Consider the following 19,525-nt stretch of genomic DNA (forward strand, 5'->3'; position numbering starts at 1 on the left):
AAGAGAAGGTGACCTACTGTTCAAATTCACCCTTCATTCTCATCACTTCCTGCAGACTTTCTGATATGCACTTATCTGCAATCATATCAGTCATCCTCTCTTATTGCACCGTGGATCTTGCTGTTTGTTTCCCCCCAGGTTGGTGATCTGGAGCTCAAGAGGGGATTTGCATTCATGAGAGAGTCTATGGATCCAATTCATGGGATTATATCAAAGCAGGAGTCCAGGAGTGTTTAACTCAAAGCTTAGGGTGGACGGAAAGGGAGCAAAAGAACAAGGTTCTGCGTTAACACTCAGTGACCTACAGGGCAGCAGCAAACATTTTTAAATCAGCTTAAACATCAAACAGTTTTAAATCGTTACAGTTTGTCACTTTCTGATTTACACACCCAGAAACATTTGAAAGCTGCTCTGCACAAATCTGACAGCAGTACATTCTCAGGGTAATGCTGACACCCACTGGATATATTAGTAAAGTGCAAAACTCCCATAAATTTTAAAGCACAGTGATTCTGCTGCTACCATCTGACGTTAATGACTTTTAAAAATGTACCTTTACTTAAAAATAGCACAGAGAACAGATTTAGTTTAGGAATTTATGGGTTTTTTTTCCATCTCTAAAAATTTGTCATTTACAAAACATCCACAAATTGCTGGAATTCTAATTCTGTTTTTAAATTCATTATAGTTACAAAGTGAAATTGGTGCTTTTGGCTAGTAATTTAAAATAGTATGTCATATTGAAATATGGTGAGAAATTCTTACTGTGAAAAATGGCTTGAAAAAACTTTTTCAGCACATGCAAGGGAGATAAGTGGCTGAGGACAACAAACAGACTAAAAACTGAACAAGAAATGAACTAAATGCAGACTGAGAGGTGGTAACTGCAGACCTGTCAGTACAGACAAACCTGGCACCCCAGAGAAAACAGACAACCCTCTAAATAAACTCAGATCTAACAAGGACAGGGAGTTTGCAAACTGTTAATCGTTGTGAATTTTGTTTAAAGACAAATTTGTCAACATGATTTTGGCCTTTTTGTCATGATTTTTGTTCTGCCCTCCTATCCTATATTTATCCTATTTACTTATCCATTTCAAATGTGTTTTGTTTAATTTGTCATTTTGATCATTTATTACCTTTTTCTTGTGCACTTTTTTGCTTTGTAAACTATTGTTTGTTTGTTTGTTTGTTTTAATTAATAAAAATTACTACAACCAACTTCAATATATAAGAATATATTGCATTTGGGGGTAACTGTGGAAGCAGAAATAGCCTATAGAGCATGGCCTGATTGCCTACAACCTGCTTTAGCAACATTTAATTACTATGGTCAAGCCGATGAAGCCCATTTTAATGTAAGTATACAGACTATTTTTTCACTAACACTATGAAAGATTAAAAATGAGTATATGATATCCAAGCAATGCAATCCAATGCTACAGCGAATGAACACTCTGTAACATATTCGAACCTTGCCATTGACGCTGCGTCATCCGCATGCGACGCGTAGCTGTTTTGTCGGTCGCAAATGAGGAGCGTCACTCTTCGTGCACCAGTTCTTTGATTGTTTCGCCGCATTAAAATGTTGCACATCAACACGAGCTCGCTGAGGCGAAAACACTGCGAGTGAAGGTAATCAGTCCAAGCGACTGGGGCTCTTTAAATCATTTTAATGGCTCGGCTGATGAGTAGTTTTTGTGTTTTGCGTTAGCAGACAAGAGATTGGCTGTGCTGCAGGCGACAGTTGGAAATGGTGCAGTGCCAGTGCGGTGTACTGTTGACAGTGATGAGCTAGCGGGCTAGCTAACGTTAGCTGGAGGAGGAACGATGTTCAGCTGGCTGCTAGCATCACACTTTGTCCTTTATTTTGACTTTAGCGTAACACGTTCAGGAAGTTAAAAATACGAGCACGTGTCTCGGTGGTTTTAGTCAAAATTTAAGCATCACGCCTAACCTGTAGCTGTTGTAGCTTTATGTTCCGTCAAAGAATAACCGCAGGTTTGTTGTGTTCCTTCAAACTCTGCGTCAAGCCAAAGCAAAGGATAACAGCGAGAAGTTTTCATCAGTTGCCCTGGAAGTGACCAGTCCTCCCGAAATAATCTTAGCCACTCTGAGATGTGTCCATCTTTGTTCGACTCCCTTCAACCTCAATGAGAAGTTGAAGTGTTGAACAGGCTGTATACAAGTTGTTTTGTGTTTTCGGAATTTTCCGTTCCGTTTTTATTTTTGTATGCTAAGTTAATTCAGACATCATGTCAAACTTTTTGCACAGTATGAGCTCGTGTCGTCCAGATCAAGCTAACAATAATACCTAAATGTAAACTGTGTAGACTTTTGTGCATCCCAACGCACATGGCTCGGTAGCTTTTGCAGTATTAGCTGTGTGTATTCAGTATTCTGTAAAGCAGCCTGGTATATTTGCATTTGGCAAAGATCGTGATTCAACAGCAACTCATTCATGATTAAGTCAAACTGATTTGGTCATATCGGTGTGTGTGTGAGAGTGCTGTACCGCTTTCCATAATTAAACTATGTACATTTGAGTGAGCGCATACAGCAATGTTGCTAGATCCATGAAAATAGGTTACATTATTCTTTTTGGCACAACATGTGTCTGTGCTACTCGTGGGTTTAATAGTGACCTTCACCTTATAGTACTCTTGCGTTATTCTTTTCCATCCTACCACAATCCGTTACAAGATCGCAGCGTTTTGCTGTGATATTTGTATCTCCCAAAATGTATTACATTACTATCATTCCCCCTCCTGCGTTTTATTTTTAATGTGAGAATCTGATCCGAGCATGTGATGTCTCCTCTGCCACCGTGTGCTGTGGGCAGCGTGCGTTTAGGAGAGGATGCCCTTGTAGCACCACAGTAACACCGTCACATTGATTGTTTGAGCTGGAGTGCAGAGCGACCTCTTTAAGCATGGACATAAAAGTACCGCCACAGAAGAGCAATAATTGTATTACTTCTTGATGCTTTATTCGCCGTCTGTATGTCTGTTTCTCAGTCTGCGTGCCCTCGGTGCGCCTCTGTGGGTCACGTGACCGACAATGGAAACCTAACTTTTTGTGAGAAACGAAATCGAAACGTAACCTGTCTCTGTTCCCTTTTCTAAGTCATTCTGTGGATTTTCCTCTCCTTCAATGGTCTAACAGTCAGGCGACGCGGTCTTACAGCACTGAGCGTACAGGCGAGCGACATAACGGGTGTTCCCACTGTAGAAGCTGCGGAAAGGACCTCACTCATCCAAGGCGGAAGACACTGCGCGCAGGGAAAAGTTTTTGCCTTTCACGAATTAAACAATCGCGGAGTTTAACACTTTTCTTAACCGCAGCCGGCGCCTACATAACGTGGTTCGTCTGTGATTTGTGACGTGAGTCTCGGTTTAAGTCAACTGATCATTAGGAAGCTGCAGGCGCAGCCGCGTCAAATCCTTCCACCCTTCTCACCGCTGCCTCTTTCGTTTCAGCTGCTGTAGGTGAGATCCACAGTATTGTGTGAGCACAGTGGCCTGTGTGCTACCAGCTAATGTGGTGTGACATGTGCAGTGAATGAGGAGCATGTAGCAGGTTTCATTTCAGCGCTGCTAAGTTCACGATAGAGGCAGAGGTCTCGGTGAAGGAGGAAGGGTTCACTTTGGACCTCAGACTGTGCACTGGTGGTGGTGTTCAGACATGTCTTGACATGACAGCATGAAATGTGCAAAACAGTTGATTCATCAGTTGTCATATGGGTTGTCTTGCCCATGCCTCTGCCCAGCCTCAAAACAGAGCATAACGACAGTGGGTTCAGAAAAACACAGAGTTGTTATTTTAGCTGTCAACTGTTGCCTTGTATCAGGGTCAAGATGAGTCAGCTCCAGCCCTGTTTGGGCCCAGGGCTGCCGACCCTGTCGGGCCCTATTACTGTAATGAACCAGGACTATGGTGTTCTCTATTAATGCGGTGGCGTTCAGGCCTGCTCAGCTCTATGTGACAGACCCGCGATGCTGACTGGGCCAGAGGGGGTGAAACCTGACTCAGTATTGGGTGTCCCCTTGTTGTCAGTCTCACTGATATAGACATTATTGAGTGTTGTCAGATATGACACTTGAGGCTGAATCAATGTTTGTTGTACCATAGGAGGATATTGGAATTCTGGACTATGCAGTTCAAGACGTGCATTTTAACACATTAAAGGTTTTCATGTGTTTTTGTTTTTCGAGGAAGAAATAAAACCAAGCTCGGCAAAACCTTATCATAATAGTCAGGGTTGTGTATAACAACTGTCTGGTTTTCTGTCCACAGCTTTTCACTAACAGGCAGCCCTGTACATTCTTGTGTCCTTGGAACTTTTTGTCTGCATCAGAGTCTCACTTTTCCTCTGTGCTATGGATCCAGATCCAGCAATAATTTGTAAGGCCAGAAATAAAACAGAATAGTCGCAAGAAGGTCTGAATTATTAATCACCATCCTTTTACCCTGGGATTAAGTTTCAGTGTGACTGGGAGAAACCATATGTCACCCTGCAGTATCCTTGTAAACTTGCTAGGCTGTGTTCTGAAGATATATACAGCTGGCCTATGTTCAAGCCTATCCTCCGCACATAATCTTTATTTTTTCCATAGTACTTAGATATTTCATTGTCAACTGTATATTTTATACTGACTTTCAGGATCATGTTAGAAACTTATGTCCTTGGAGGTGGTATAGATTCACTGACTTATCCAAGGACACTTGAGCAGGTTGGAGGCATGCCAACAAGGCCTGAACTTGTATTATTGGCTTCAACAACTGTTTCACTTGCCCTCCGGACTGCTGTTCGTTGTTCCACTGTTTAGTTATCTTACTGTTATTTATTTCTATTTATTAATATGCCCCTGACAGTGTCCTTTGCTCGTATTGCAGGTGCTCTCAGCCTGCATTTGGCCTGCCCTGACTTTCCATCAGGGTCTGCTGTTTGTGCTAGAGGACGTCCACTCACACAGGAGCTGCACAGCCAGCTGCACCGGCCCCCTTCACGCTCAACCCCTGCGCTATGAGCAGAGGTAGAGGAGGGCCTTCCAGAGAACACTACCACAGGCATCCACCACCGGACCTCCAGGCCAAGGAGAACTACCATAGACCTGGCCCAGCCTCACCCTACCCTAGACCTGGCCCACAGCACAGCCCATATTCAAATTACTACCACAGCCCCGCCCGTCCCGTAGGGCCCATACAGCCCCCAGCTCCTTCTCTCATCCCCTCCGCTCCACCTTTTCCAAACCTCAACAAAGTAGCCCCTAAACCAGTGTCCCATAACAGCTCAGATAGTCCAAATCACAGTCCCATTTCCTTTCACTACCAACAGGTAAAGTTCCTTAGTGGACAGAGCTCTGAGGCGCCACAGTTCAGAGCTCGCCCACGTGGAGCGGGAGGGGGAGTGGTGCCTGGAAGGCCGCCTGGTTCCTCATACCAGCCCCAAACAGGTTATAGTAGATATCCCAATCCCAACAGCAGTCCTAGAGGTAGAGGGGGGTATAGTCAGGACCAGAGCTTTGGATACCCATCTGGTGGCAGAGACCTGCGAGGCACCCTGGGCCCTCAACACCTGACTCACAACCAGCTACAAGGTCAAAACCACAACCAATACTCCAACAGACAATGGTGTGTCCAAACAGACTCTTTATGTGAGAATTTTCAAAGTTTGTCCCTTCATCGAGACAGGCCCAACAGAGGAGGAGAAAGATTTCAGAGACATTCTGCACCTAGCAGCTTGCCGAATCCGAGCTTTGCTAGGGTAAACATCACTTTGACTCCTGACGTCCAGGACCAGGTTCACAGGGCTTTGGCTGCTTTGAAGCCAAGTGAGACTGTTTCTGCAAAGTTGTTAGCCAAAAAGCTGCGTCTGCCCAAAAAGATAGTCAACAAGGCTCTGTACTCTTTGGAGCGCTCACAAAAAGCCTCCAAGCAAGGGCTCCTCCCTCCCGAGTGGACTCTTTACAGAGAACCTCTCAGAGGTGAGGAAGATCAAAACTCTAAAGCACAAAGTCCACCTTCCCATCAGTGTGTTAGCTTAGAAGACCCACATCAAGCCAAGGTTGAGCTAAAAGCAGAAACAGAAGAAAACTTGGGACAAGTCAAAGACGAGGACTCTGACACTGAATCTAGTTCTTTCAACTGCTCCTCTTTAGAGTCATCTGACTCTGAAGAAGCCCAGTCACCAGCAAAAGGCCAGCACCAGGAGAAACAACATCTCGGCCCTACCACCTCCCCTGATCCGGAACTTAATCTTCCCACAATGGCAGACCAGAAGGAGCTCGTTCTCCAGTATCTCCTGCATTCACAGGAGGCGACTGCTCTCGCCATAGCCAAAAATCTGGGTTTTAGGACTGCCAAGCAGGTCAATCCCACCCTCTACGCCCTGGAGAAGCAAGGTGAAGTCATTAAGAACGGAGAAGTCAACCCTCCCACCTGGGAGCTCTCCACCCGTCGCAGAGAGAGAATGAAGAGGAGCATTAAAGCCGCACAGAGCACCCCAGCTGAGGGGGGTCAGATGGAGGTAGAAGCTAGTAGAGATGAGAGGGGAGGAGGGTCTGTCTTTCTGCCGTCACCACCACTACCACCAACACCAAGCCTCAAGTCACTTCCACTTCCAGAGGGTTGGATTCTAGAGCAAAGTCCTGGTGAAGCGGTAGGTACCAGTTTGCTTTGTATTTTTGTACTTATTTAGTGGTGTTAAGGTAAATGCAATTCTTATGAACATGACATGCCTGTTAAATGCTATAGGAGCAAAGATACATTAAAATGAGGTTACTCATACAAATGATAATATGAGTGAATTACATGTATATTGCACACAATTCACAAGTGTTAGAAATAACAAAATGGAATTTACTCTGACATAGAGAATCGAGACAAAAACTTCTTGTAGTATTGTGTGAAATCTACAATTCCTCTCACACATCTTTTTACTAGATGTATTCAGCTACCGGCCTTGGAGTTCTACACTGATTTTATTAACCTTTTTACCTCTGCTTTTCCGCTTTCAGTCACAATCCTCAATTCAGCCCCCCTCCTCTACCTCATGTAAAGACGAAGAGCCCAATGAAGGACAGTGGGCCACTGATGAAATCCCAGAATTTCTCAACGCCATTCGCAGAGAGACAGACGCCGGGAAATTGGCAGCAGAGAGGGGCAACAATGTGGGAACTGTAGCTGTGTCGCTGGCCGCTCCACCTCCCCAGAACCTGTGGGCCAAATTACAGGAGGTGAGATTGAAGAACCCCGTCAGCGGACTTATGGAGTATGCCCAGTATCTGGGCCAGAACTGTGAGTTCCTGCTTCTCGACCAGTCAGGACCCTCTCATGACCCAAGGTTAGTCACATAATCTACTCTGTTTGCTAGTGCAAAGTTTTAACTGAGGAGGTAAAGTAAATTAATCTGTGATCATTGAAATTTAACCACTAATGCAACAGAGCCAATGCTGACTTCACAAAGTCCTAATCCACGTTTACATGTTTTTTCTTTTTTTTTTTTTTAATGGGGTGTTTCCATTTGAAGTGTTGTCAAGAGCATGCCAAACAGTCAGCAATATAACCCTAACCCTAAACCCATGTTGGCCAAACAAACAGTTATTACTGGTAGGCTACCTGCAGCTAGAGGTCCAGCCACGTCTCCTCCGAAACTGGCAACGTTGTCGGCAGGGTCTGTGGTGTCAGAGTGTTGGATTATGTGCCAGTGACCTCCGTAGTACACTTTTGACCCCTGTGTTATCTGTGTTATCCCTGTGTACATGTCAACACTGCAAGCAGAGTTTCTGAATATCCCTGGAAGGAGTTGTCCAAAAACTCATTTTTTATAGACTTACAGACTTACTTAGGGTGTTCAAGTGCCATCTGTTGTTTCATAATGTGAAATGCATCATTTTTTGTTTTTCCACCCACATGTTTGTTACCTTCTGTAAAGCAACTGGTGACAAATGTGTCGATTTAAAGTCTGTGAGAAATAAATCTGGCTTAATGAAGACAAAGTAAGATGCTGCCAGTTTAAGAATGAAAATTTCTTTGCTTTTCATGCAACACGATAGACGCAGAAAATTGTTGCTGCTCTACTAACCATGTATTGACGGCTCACTGTGTCTCGTCTGTGTATTTTTTTCTCCCTCTTGTCAGATTCCGTATGCAGGTGATGCTCAACGGGAGGCTCTTTCCTGTCGCAGAAGCTTCCAGCAAGAAGGTTGCAAAAAAGGACGCTGCTGCAGCCACCCTGCGCATCCTCATGGGAGAAATGCAGGGAGGAGCGAGCGTGGGGGACGAGGGAAATACGACCAGCTTGGACCAAGTGATGGATCTACTCCCAGACACCAGTGTAAGATTGTGTTTGAATGTGTGGAAATAAGAGAAGATAAGATAAACTTTATTAACTCCTTGCTGGGGAAAGTCAGGTGTTACATGCAGGAGTCAATAGTAGCAGGAATAATAAGAGAATAAGAAAAATACAAAATAAAAGTTGACTATATATATTTACATTTTATACCAATGGAAATGGAATGTCATTGGAAAATATTTGAAGAGAATTGCGAAGGTTTTGAGAAAATTGCACACGGAGAGTAAGTATGGATAAATTAAGCACAATGTTTGCTCTGTTGCACAGTAATAAATATGTGTATCACAGTAGAAAAAAAAATATATGCATAGGTTGAGTACTTAAAGAAAATAGAAATGCAATATTGCACAAGGTATTGCGTGTATGTGATAGCAGGATGAAGTAAACAAAGTAAACATACATCCCACATTAGTGCAAAAACAGTCTGAATATGGATCCAGTGCTACATTAAGCAATGCTGGAGCTGAACACTCTGACAGCTGTTTTTATGAAGGACCTGTAGTAGTGTTCCTTCTTACATTGTGGCTGCAGCATAAGCCCCCGTCAGCTATCTAAAGTCTGTCAAATCTTGTTTTCAGCACTTGAGATTGGTCAGGCACTACATTTAATATTGTAATATATTCAAAAATGCAGTCACCAAAAGAATACAAACAGCATTAATTGAAATTTGTGTCCTCCACTGTCTACCAGGGGCCAACTGAAGGCATTGGGGGAATTTGTGGGACTGGTAGTGTGGAAGGGATGGGGATTACGGAAGGACCTCGGCAGCCACTGTCCCGCTCTCTGCCTGGTGGGAAGAATCCAGTGTCTGTCCTGATGGAGTACAGCCAGCGCAGCGGGAACCCCATCGAATTCATCATCACTGGGCAGGCAGGTCCACCACATGACCCAAGGTACTGGCTCCTTCAGTTACATCTGATACTGTCCCCCACACTGCAAGTCCCTTTGTAGTCTTATATTTCCTCCTCGGGGAATCAGTTGATGAGTTATTTGTGTTCATTCCATCCCCAGTACTTTAATCAGCTGACAAATACACAATACCGTCTCTGTCCATTCACTCTTTACCACTCTTTCATTCATATTCCACCCCTTTCGGCAGCCGATTGGGAGACACAATATAAACTTGTGTTTTCCTTCAATCTCTTTTCAGGAACGTGCATGCATTTGTCTTGATCACTAACACCCCATAGGCTCCACTTGTACAGAGACCCTCTCATTTATCTAAATGTCCTAAGTCAGGATTCTGGAACTCAATGAAGTGTGATATCACCTATAATCTCAATTACAAAACCAAACCAAACCCTTCTCTGTGCTGTGTTCAGGTTCATGTACAAGGTGAAGGTCGGAGAGAGCTTGTTTTCAGAGGCCTCGGCTCCAAGCAAGAAGGCAGCCCGCCAGCTGGCAGCAGAAGAGGCTGTCAAAGAATTAATGGCTGACGGGAGACTGCAGCTCAACAAGGTGAGGAGTGAGAAGCAGAGAATAACTCAAGTTGTTCATTTGGGAATTAGTGGAATGACTTCAGAAATACAACAGATGACCCAGGCTGAGACAAATTATTTTGTCGCCTCTGTCATGTTCCACTCACTCAATACATTTCCCATCCCACTCTTTCTTTGCTCTGACTCCTTTCTCCCATTCCAGCCCCAGTTGCCCCTTGGTTCTTCCAGTGATAGCGATGGCAGTGGTTCTGGGACCACATGTCCCTCTTTGCCCCCCCTGACTGCAGATGAGTTGCGAGCAGCACACGAGGCAGGGGTAGGGGACCTCATCAACCACCTAAACAATAATGCAGTGTCCGGCCTTCTGGAGTACGCGAGAGCCCGGGGCTTTGCTGCGGAGATCCGGCTGGTGGGCCAGTCTGGGCCCCCGCATGAGCCTAAGTAGGTGTGAACTGCACAAAAAAACACAATTAACATGTACTCACCGCATGGAAAAACCCTCCTACTGTCCTGGTGTGCTTGGAAAAACATTCTTTGTGTACCTAAGAAAAACTTCTCTGATAATTTAAAGCTTTGCCTTATTTCTCTGGATCTCTGTTTTTCTAGCAACACTCATACTACATCCCTGATTCCAAAAACATTGAGATGCTGCGGAAAACATAATTAAACAGAATGCAACCATTTGCAAATCCCTTTCGACCCATATTGAATTGAAAACCGTACAAAGACAAATATTTAATGTTCAAACTGATGAATGTTATTGTTTTTTGTTACTATACACTAATTTTGAATTTGACGCCAGCAACACTTTTCTACCAATTTGGGACAGAAGCAACCAAAGACTGGGAAAGTTGTGGAACGCTCCAAAAACACCTGTTTGGATCGTTCCACAGGTAAACAGGTTCAGTGGTAACAGGTGATAGTATCATGATTGGGTATGAAAGGGGCATCCTGGAAAGGCTCAGTCATTCACAAGCGAGGATGGAGCGAGGTTCGCCACCTTGTGAAAAACTGCACAAGCTTGTGTAAGAAGTTATCCAACAGTTTAAGAACGTTTCTCAATGTTTTTTGAATTTTTGAGATTCACAAATCACTATCCATAATATCCATAATCCATAATATACAAATATACAGAGAATTCAGGAGAACCTCTCTCTGCATGAATCAGGCAAAGGGGGAAAACAGACACTGAATGCTCCTGAACTTCCTCAGGTGGATCTGCACAAAGAACTTATGTGGTTGTATAAAGGATATTATGTCATCGCTCTGGAACATTTCAGAAAGCCATTGTCTGTAAACACAGTTTGACACTGCATCTACAAATGCATCTACAAATGCATCTACAAATGCATCTACAAATGCATCTACAAATGCACCTTAGCACTCTGTCAAGAAAAGGGAAAACCTTATATCAACGATATCCAGTGGCAGAGTGGTTTGGTCTGACGAGTCCACATTCAGATTGTTTTTGGTATCATGGCTGTTGTGTCCTCTGAGCTAAAGAGGTCAAAAGCCAGCCCCTGTGACGGTATTGGGGTGTCTTGGTGTCCATGGCATGGATAACTTGCACATCTGTGAAGGTACCATCAGTGCTGAAAGGTACAGACAGGTTTAAAAGGCAACATATGCTGCCATTCAGATACAGTGTTCAGGGACGTCCCTGCTAATTTCAGCAAGATAATGCCAGACTGCATGTGTCATGTGCATGACACGTGTGTTACAGCGTGGCTTCTTGGCAAAAGAGTGTGGATGCTAGACCAGCTGCCTGCAGTCCAGACCTGTCCCCCTTGAGAATGTGTTGTATATTATGAAGCACAAGACGGGACAGTGGAGAAGAATGGGAAAGAATTTCACTTCCAAAACTTCAACAATTAGGGTCCTGAGTTCCGTGTTTTTGAGTGTTGTTAAAAGAAAAGGTGACTCAGTGGTGAACATGCTCCTGTCACAAGTGTAAGCAATCATCAAATTCACAATTAGAGTTTAGTGCAAAAAACAAACTTTATGAGTTTGAACATGAAATATATTTGATTTGTGTTCAGTTGAATGTAGGTCAAAAGGAGTTGCAAATTATTGCATTCTGTTTTTAGTTATGGTTTACATAGTGCCCCAACTTTTAGCTAACTTTAGTTATCACAGAAATATGATAATGTTTGAAAAAAAAATATGATTGTAATTTCTCACACTTGACATGCTATGGATAATGCTACAATTTATGTGTGTTTTATCTCCCAGTGGCTTTAAAACAACCGTACTTTCTGTGGGATCTTTGGGTCATGTCCTCATCTGATTGCCTTTCTCTTTGCTCCACCTGCTCAGGTTCACCTACCAGGCCAAGCTGGGCGGACGCTGGTTCCCTCCAGTGTGTGCTTCCAACAAGAAGCAGGGAAAACAGGAAGCAGCAGATGCTGCTCTACGGGTTCTGATTGGAGAAGCTGAGAGGGCAGCCCGCACAGGGGAGCTTATCCCAGCCGAGGTACTGACTTTTCAATGCTTTCACATTTTCTGCATGTGGCAACATCTAAAGAGCCCTCTCTGCCTCAACATGGGGATAAGGCAGTACGTAACAGCATGTCAAGGTTTTTTTTTTTTACCCCTTTACCTGTCCTGAAAGCTTGAGTTTCAATTTGATTACAGCAGTTGACCAACCACCTCACTTGAAACTGATTCACTGACAGAACAACAGCATAAATGTCCACATGAATAACCTGTAACCTCAGCTAAAACAGAACCCTTCTGAAGTAGACTACACCCAGAGCCAGTAATTCAACTCATTTGCTGCTTCACAGTAAATGCATCAGTTCTGCTCACTGGAAGGTGCAACTATATTGTAACAACTATAGGAAGTGTGCTTTTGATTGTTTGCCGTGCACTCATAATAATTTGCTATGTTACTTTTCTGAGAATCACCATTGGATTGCACAGTCAAATACATTTTGGATATCACCAAATATTAAATTATTTTCTTTCTGTTTTGCCTGTCCTGTCTTGTATACATCCCTCTCTAGCTTCCAGTGAGTGGCAGCACTTTGCATGACCAGATAGCAATGTTGAGTCACCAGCGTTTCAACGCCCTGACCACACGTATCCAGCACAGCCTTCTGGGACGCAAGATTCTGGCCACCATCGTCATGAGGAGGGGGGAGGGCCTGGGGACTGTTGTCAGCCTGGGAACTGGTATATCCATCACTTGTGTTGCAGCATAAAAAATGATGTTGTCACTGCACTTTTTCATGATATGAGGAGGTTTTATGGATTTGTGTGCTTAGAGGCATGTACTGTCAGATAGTTAAAACAGAACTAGGTCACTGCAGAACCGAGAGGCGTTGCACTGTTGTGTTGTTTGACATTGAACGCGTTTCTCCTTTCTTTTCTGTCAGGAAATCGCTGTGTTAAAGGGGAGGAGCTGAGCCTTAAAGGGGACACTGTTAATGATTGCCACGCTGAAATCATCTCCAGAAGGGGATTTGTTCGGTAGAAATAGATCTTGTTCTTTGTCAATGTTCCTCTCCCAGTTCTGAAAATACCCTGCTCTTCTCCCAGACCCATGTCGGTAGGACATTATTTATAAGTCTAACTCACCATCTCCTTTCCCTCAGGTTTCTGTACAGCGAGCTGCTCAAGTACTATGACAGCACAGAGGACAGTATATTTGAGCCAGCAGAGAACAACAAACTGCAAATCAAACCTGACATCACCTTTCACCTCTACATCAGGTGGGCATATCAGATGTTTTCTTTCTCCTCGTTCACCTCCACCCACGCTCTCCTCTTTCAATCCTGTCCTGTCCATCACACAGATACATCAATGTTTCATGTTTGGATCAATGTGGAGCCTCCTGTTTTCAACTGCATGCCATTACGGTGTGTGTGTCACATCAATACGTTATGCCTCGTCTTTCTCTCTTATCCATAGCACGGCACCTTGTGGGGACGGCGCTCTGTTTGACAAGTCTTGCAGCGAGGCGGGGGATGAAGTCGAGGGCCATCAGCCTCTGTTTGAGAATGCTAAGCAGGGCAAGCTCCGCACCAAAGTGGAGAACGGTGAGAGATGAGACTGACACTCTACCGACTTCACAAATATATATCAGTGCAGTGCATGGAAGCAAATGATTCCACTCCCTGTAACCTTCTGTGTGTCTGTGTGTCTGTGTGTGTGTGTGTGTGTGTGTGTGTGTGTGTGTGTGTGTGTGTGTGTGTGTGTGTGTGTGTGTGTGTGTGTGTGTGTGTTTGTTGTTGCTTTTGCCAGGCGAGGGCACCATCCCAGTGGAGTCAAGTGCCATTGTGCCCACATGGGACGGCATCCAGCACGGTGAGAGGCTGCGAACCATGAGCTGCAGTGATAAGATCCTGCGCTGGAACGTGTTGGGTCTGCAGGGGGCGCTGCTCACCCACTTCCTGCATCCAATCTACCTGAAGTCCATCACGCTTGGTAAAACATACTGTTACGGCGTTTTTTGCTGGAACGAAGAACAGATAATGTGACAAATATTCACGAGTGCTCCCAGCAGTTAAACTGGATAAATTCCCTCTGTTACGTCACTTCTTGTCTCAAATGTCTGTTCTAAAACGTGTCTTTGCTGTTCTGATCTGTCAGGCTATCTGTACAGCCACGGGCACCTGACGCGTGCTGTTTGCTGTCGGCTGGCCAGAGACGGTGAAGCGTTCACACAAAGTCTCCCTAATCCTTTCATGCTAAACCACCCAGAGGTAAGTTTTTGGCAGTGCTTCACGTGGAGTATTGCGGTCATTCTCACTAAATAAATCAATTAAGCTGACAACACTCCCGTTTGTGCCTGCACAACTGTTTCTTCATTGCTTACCTTCTTTATTTGGCTCATCCATCAATTAGCAGAACGCAGGTAGGGTAGGTCACTATCCGAGCGCCGGGCGAAATGCCAATTTGGCTTGGTCCTTGTTTTAGTGTTTTGAACACTTTCTTGGCTTTCATTCACACATCAGTGACGCTGGTTGAATCTAGCGTACCTAATCGAAAACACACAGCATGACGCAGCCGTGACACTGACACACGCATTACACAACACAACTCATGTGACACGCTCTGTTTGGAATTGCTGACTCACATTGAAAGGCTAAATTAGCTCAATTGAACACCCTCTCTTTCTCTCCCTCTCCCTCCCTCCATCCCTCCCCCGTCCCCTCTCCCACACCACCTGGTTGGACTGTAGGTGGGCCGGGTGAGTGTCTACGACTCAACGCGTCACACGGGCAAGACCAAGGAGTCCAGTGTGAACTGGAGCTTTCCGGACCAGCACAGTGTAGAGGTGCTGGACGGGACCACAGGCAAACTGGACGGGTGTGTAACTAAACAAAATCCTGTCGCTCCTGATAGCAACACACATTGTCTAGTAATAGCTTTGAATTGGCTGTACAGTCTGTTGTTGTCGACTCAGCTGCTTATTATTTAAGGAGTGTATTGCTGCTGTTGAGTGTTTTGGTCTTTCTCTAGAGGCTAACAATTACTTGGGAGTTTGAATTTAAATAAATGTACCCAGTAGCTCAGTGTGCCTCTGAAACGCTTCTCAGAAATGTGATGTGTGTGGGTTTTTTTTATCTATATGACTTATTGGTCATTGTGACACCATATCATTGTGAAGACACATCCCTGGAATTTGTTGCCAGAAACATTATCTGAAGATATCGCAATCCGTTGTTATAATTCAATTTGAGTTTGTACTGTGTGTCCCAAATGATCCTTAACTGCTGCTAACAGCACATCCTGTGATATGATACGAGCTGTGGCTAACTATGAATTAACAACACACACAGATACAAACATAGACATACTGAAAATAATCCAAGGCAGCATTTCTTAAGTTTTAGATCATCTCAAGGGATCTGTTGTATTTAATAAAATTTTAATTAAATCTCCCAAACCAGTGAGTAGCAGGCAGTAAAGTAAGCTAAAGAGGAAACTCTACATGATCAGAGGAAAAAATGTGTCACGCCAGCTTGCCAGACAATTTATGCTTCCTGTGACCGTCACACTGTTCTTAATGAACACTCGGCTGAAGGGCTCTCTAATGTCTTCCCTCTAGGAACAAACTGGGCGTATCCAGAGTGTCCAAGTCCAACCTGTTTGGTCTGTTCCGCTCTCTGTGCCAGCGGTGCAGCCGCGCTGACCTCCTCTCCCTGCCCTCCTACTCCCAGGCCAAGATGTCAGCCGTTTCTTTCCAGCGAGCCAAGCAGCAGTTCTTCCAAGCCCTCAGCGTCCACGGTTACGGCGCCTGGATCGGAAAGCCGCTGGAAGAGAAGAGTTTTGAGGCGGGGGAGGGTACCGGCAACAATGGAGCAAGTGTCCCTGTGGGATACGGCAGTAGTAGAAACGGAGGGGCAATGGACTATAAGTAAGAGGAGGTGTAGGGCGGTGCAGGGTGTATTATTAAGTGGGTTATATAAATATTTTGGGAGGAGAAAAGCACAAGGCAGGGGCAGATTAAAGGAGTGGGTGTGAAGATGAAAAAAAAGGACAATCAAACAAAGTGTAGCCAGCGGCCAGAACTGTATCTTGTGGTGGAACATGGTTAAAGGCTGCAGAAGAAGAGCGATGGAAAAGGACAGAGTAAATGAGGGGACGTCGGCAAAGGCAAAGCCTGAAGGATGAGTGGGGTCACAGAGAGTTACGGAGAGATCCACGGCATGTACAGAATATTGTAAACACTACATGAAAAAGGAACTGGTTTGAAGTCACCATAGTAAACACTGCTACTAATATGGGTTGTATTAGTTTGCAAAAGAATTCCTGTGTTTGTCAGCTTCCTCTTCACTGTTTATAGCTATGGTTTTGTTTCAAATTGTAATTTCAGTTTTTTCCTTTGTCATTATGGCGTTTTTGTTTGGCGTATGCTGCTGTTGTTTTTCCACTGGTCTGTTTTTACGTGGACTCATTTGGTTCTTTGACCATTGCAGTTTGGACCCAGTTGATTTGGCCTCTTCAGACCACTGTTTGTTGTTTCATTTTTGCCACGAGAGTGCAAGTAGCTGACGAGTGCTGCTAATTGGCATTCAACCCAATATGACCCGCCATGTAACAGTGCTTGTAATTGTGATTACATTCATTTACAGTTTAAAGGCAGAATGAGTAGGATTATCAAAAAATTTTTTTTAACCCTCTCAGTCATCACTTAGGACCCACGAGAAGTGTGTCTGTACCTGCAGAGGCTCTGCCCTCTGCCTGTATTCTCTTAGTTTGCTGTGTTCGGGACCTTTCTGGGCATCAACCTTTGGGCACTGGGTGTGTAGCCCCCAGCCGATAACAGTGTGAGGGCGGGACTTTATACAAACATAGCAGGTGCCAGATCATAAACACGCATCCGAGAGAAAGTCACCAGCTGGGGACGAGGGGCCATCTTTGAATGTTGCGTTTACAAACCCACATATCCGACTCATTCTGCCTCTAGGTCCTCTGTCATGCAGTGCTTCTTATTTTTGGAAAAATGTGACGCTCTCAGCAGGAATCTTGATTTTTGACAATTGCACTCAGCCTAGGTAGATGTCATGAGTAAACTTGGAGATTAGTCCTTGCTCAGCGCAGTCCCAGCTTACATTGTAAGAGGCTTTCACTGTACATAAGAATGTCAATGCCAACTTTGAGTCTGATCAGCGACTCACCAAACATTCATTGGCCAACTTTTGAGGCTTTAGCTTGTGTTCATACTCCAAAGCCATTGATCAGGCCCTGTCTCTAAGTAAAATTTTAAGTTACGGTACATCCTCAGCTGTTCGTGCATCCACATGTTGTTGCTATGGTTCCCTTTAGCATCGCATTGGTCAGTGCGCCCCTTTGATCAGTCCAATCATTTCTCTGTGCTTTTATGCTTTTATATAGAAAATACTGATGTCATGATCTCCGAGCAGTACAGTTGTTGTGTGTTTTTGAGTATTTCTCCTTTTTGTCTTTACTCCTGTCAACAAGTTCATCAGTAGCTGGCCATGCTAGCAAGTCCTGGAAAGTCTCAACTGTCCTGCCTGCATATTGTTTTGTACATCCCGATACAAAACAGCTTTTCGGTTGTTTTGCATGGCCATTTCTTGATGACTGCTAAGTGAGGACAGTTCTGTTGTCTGTGGAGAGCGTCTAGTCTGTTCTCGACTTGGTTAAATGTAGATGGATGGTGCAATATATACATCAGGTATATACAGATACATGAACACACAGATGTACAGTGGGGTCCAAAAGCCTGAGTCCAGATCCAGAAACTCATTTATTTAGTAAACTTGTAAGTTGTGTGTTGAGATTTTTCAGCATTTGTTCTCAGGACAATGTTGTGCACAAAAGCAACAGGTTTGTTTTGTTTTTTGCTTTTTAAGAACAGGAGAATCCACATTATCCGAGCAGTCCTTCAGAGGATGTCAGAGACGTGCTGTCATACGTTCGCTTGCCTCTCTGATGTTTATTGTGTTTGAGGTCTGTCATGTCAAAGTTAGCACTCTGGTTCGTGCACAGAGTCATTGTTTTGCTGGAAAATGAATCTTCTTTCAAACTGTTTTATGCTTGAAGTGGTGATATGCCTCTGTAGAGCCGAGGGGCACCTCTCTCTGGTCAATGTGTGTAGATCAGTTGTTGTTTTCTTTAAAGATTAGAGACTAATAAGACATTTTGATTAATGTCTGCTCTAAATATGTGTGAATAAGGAGCTTTAAAAGACAAATATTTGTATTCATTTTGTAATCTTTATCATTAAAACATACAGTTGTTGGTAGTGGACTCAGACTTTTGGACCTCCCTGTTTGCAAAAATGTATGTTTGAGTATATAGCTGTATATACAGTATGTCTGTGTGTGTATGCATATGTATAGGTTTAATGTGTATATTTTGTAAATCATCTACAATTGCTTTTCTATCTTTTTTTTCCTGATGTTTTAATTAAACTGCAATGGAATATGCTGTTTTTTACCAATAAAGTTTGGAAAGTAAGAAAAATAAAATAAGTAGCATTGTTTCAGTGGAGTGATGTGTCTCTGTTTTTTTTCTTCATATCAGAGTCTGCTATACTGACTTATTTATTTTGCACGTCCTCCAGAGTAGTACTTCCTTGACCAGGGGGCTGACTTGTCTGATGATATGACTGGAAAGAGACTTTTTTTAAAGTTGAAAGTTTGAGTGTGGTCAGAGAATGGTCATTTTTACAGCAGGGGCTCCTTTCCTCATGCTGGCATCCAGATCCAGGCTGCCTCCAAATAGCTGCAGAGCCTGTTGCAATGCTCCGAAGGCTCAGCAGATGGAAACATGTCCTCACCTTTGGGCCGGAGGCTGTGTGCCTGCGTCCATGTGCCATCTGCCCTGAGTGACCTGATATTCAAAGTGGATGCTTAACCAAATCTGCTAGATTTCTTACCAAGATCTGTGCAAGTCCTAACATTTATTTTATCTATAGACCAGCACATTACATGTGGGCTCATTATGCTAAATCCATGATTCTGCAAGATATTTTCTTCCTTATGCTTTTATTTTCAGGCTGTGTAAGTCTCAGTATGTTTATGTGTCTCTGCTTTGGATCAGAATTACTTTAGTAGACTAGTATTGAATAGTAGAATGTGCATTCGATTGAACTTTATTGTCATGCATACAGTAAGAAGCAGGGCAACCAAGTAGCATCTATCTAGGTGCAAACAGCATCAAAAGTGTATATAGAGATATAGAAAGATAAATAACGAATAGAACAATGGGGTAGTGATAGAAAGAATGTGATATACACAAATTAAACAAAAGA

General features: G+C 43.8%; 1 protein-coding gene across 4 annotated transcripts; it reads left to right on the forward strand.

The window, feature by feature from the left end:
* The first annotated feature begins 1,538 nt into the window (after positions 1 to 1,538).
* Positions 1,539 to 18,762, forward strand: adar (adenosine deaminase RNA specific). 4 transcript variants are annotated; one of them, XM_041942669.1, is made up of 16 exons: positions 1,539 to 1,635; positions 4,897 to 6,661; positions 7,020 to 7,345; positions 8,143 to 8,338; positions 9,047 to 9,249; positions 9,679 to 9,814; positions 9,998 to 10,236; positions 12,112 to 12,268; positions 12,801 to 12,969; positions 13,173 to 13,266; positions 13,392 to 13,508; positions 13,708 to 13,835; positions 14,041 to 14,223; positions 14,389 to 14,501; positions 14,981 to 15,108; positions 15,851 to 18,762. In XM_041942669.1, the coding sequence occupies exons 2-16, from the start codon at positions 5,027 to 5,029 to the stop codon at positions 16,161 to 16,163; spliced, it is 4,137 nt and encodes a 1,378-aa protein (XP_041798603.1). In that variant the 5' UTR covers positions 1,539 to 1,635; positions 4,897 to 5,026; the 3' UTR covers positions 16,164 to 18,762. The 4 variants fall into 4 exon arrangements, with proteins under 4 accessions (XP_041798603.1, XP_041798601.1, XP_041798602.1 ...); XM_041942667.1 differs by lacking the exon at positions 1,539 to 1,635 and adding an exon at positions 3,132 to 3,488; XM_041942668.1 differs by lacking the exon at positions 1,539 to 1,635 and adding an exon at positions 3,132 to 3,484.
* Positions 18,763 to 19,525: the final 763 nt, after the last annotated feature.

This window comes from Chelmon rostratus, chromosome 8 (assembly GCF_017976325.1).
Source record: "Chelmon rostratus isolate fCheRos1 chromosome 8, fCheRos1.pri, whole genome shotgun sequence".
Lineage (NCBI taxonomy): Eukaryota > Metazoa > Chordata > Actinopteri > Chaetodontiformes > Chaetodontidae > Chelmon > Chelmon rostratus.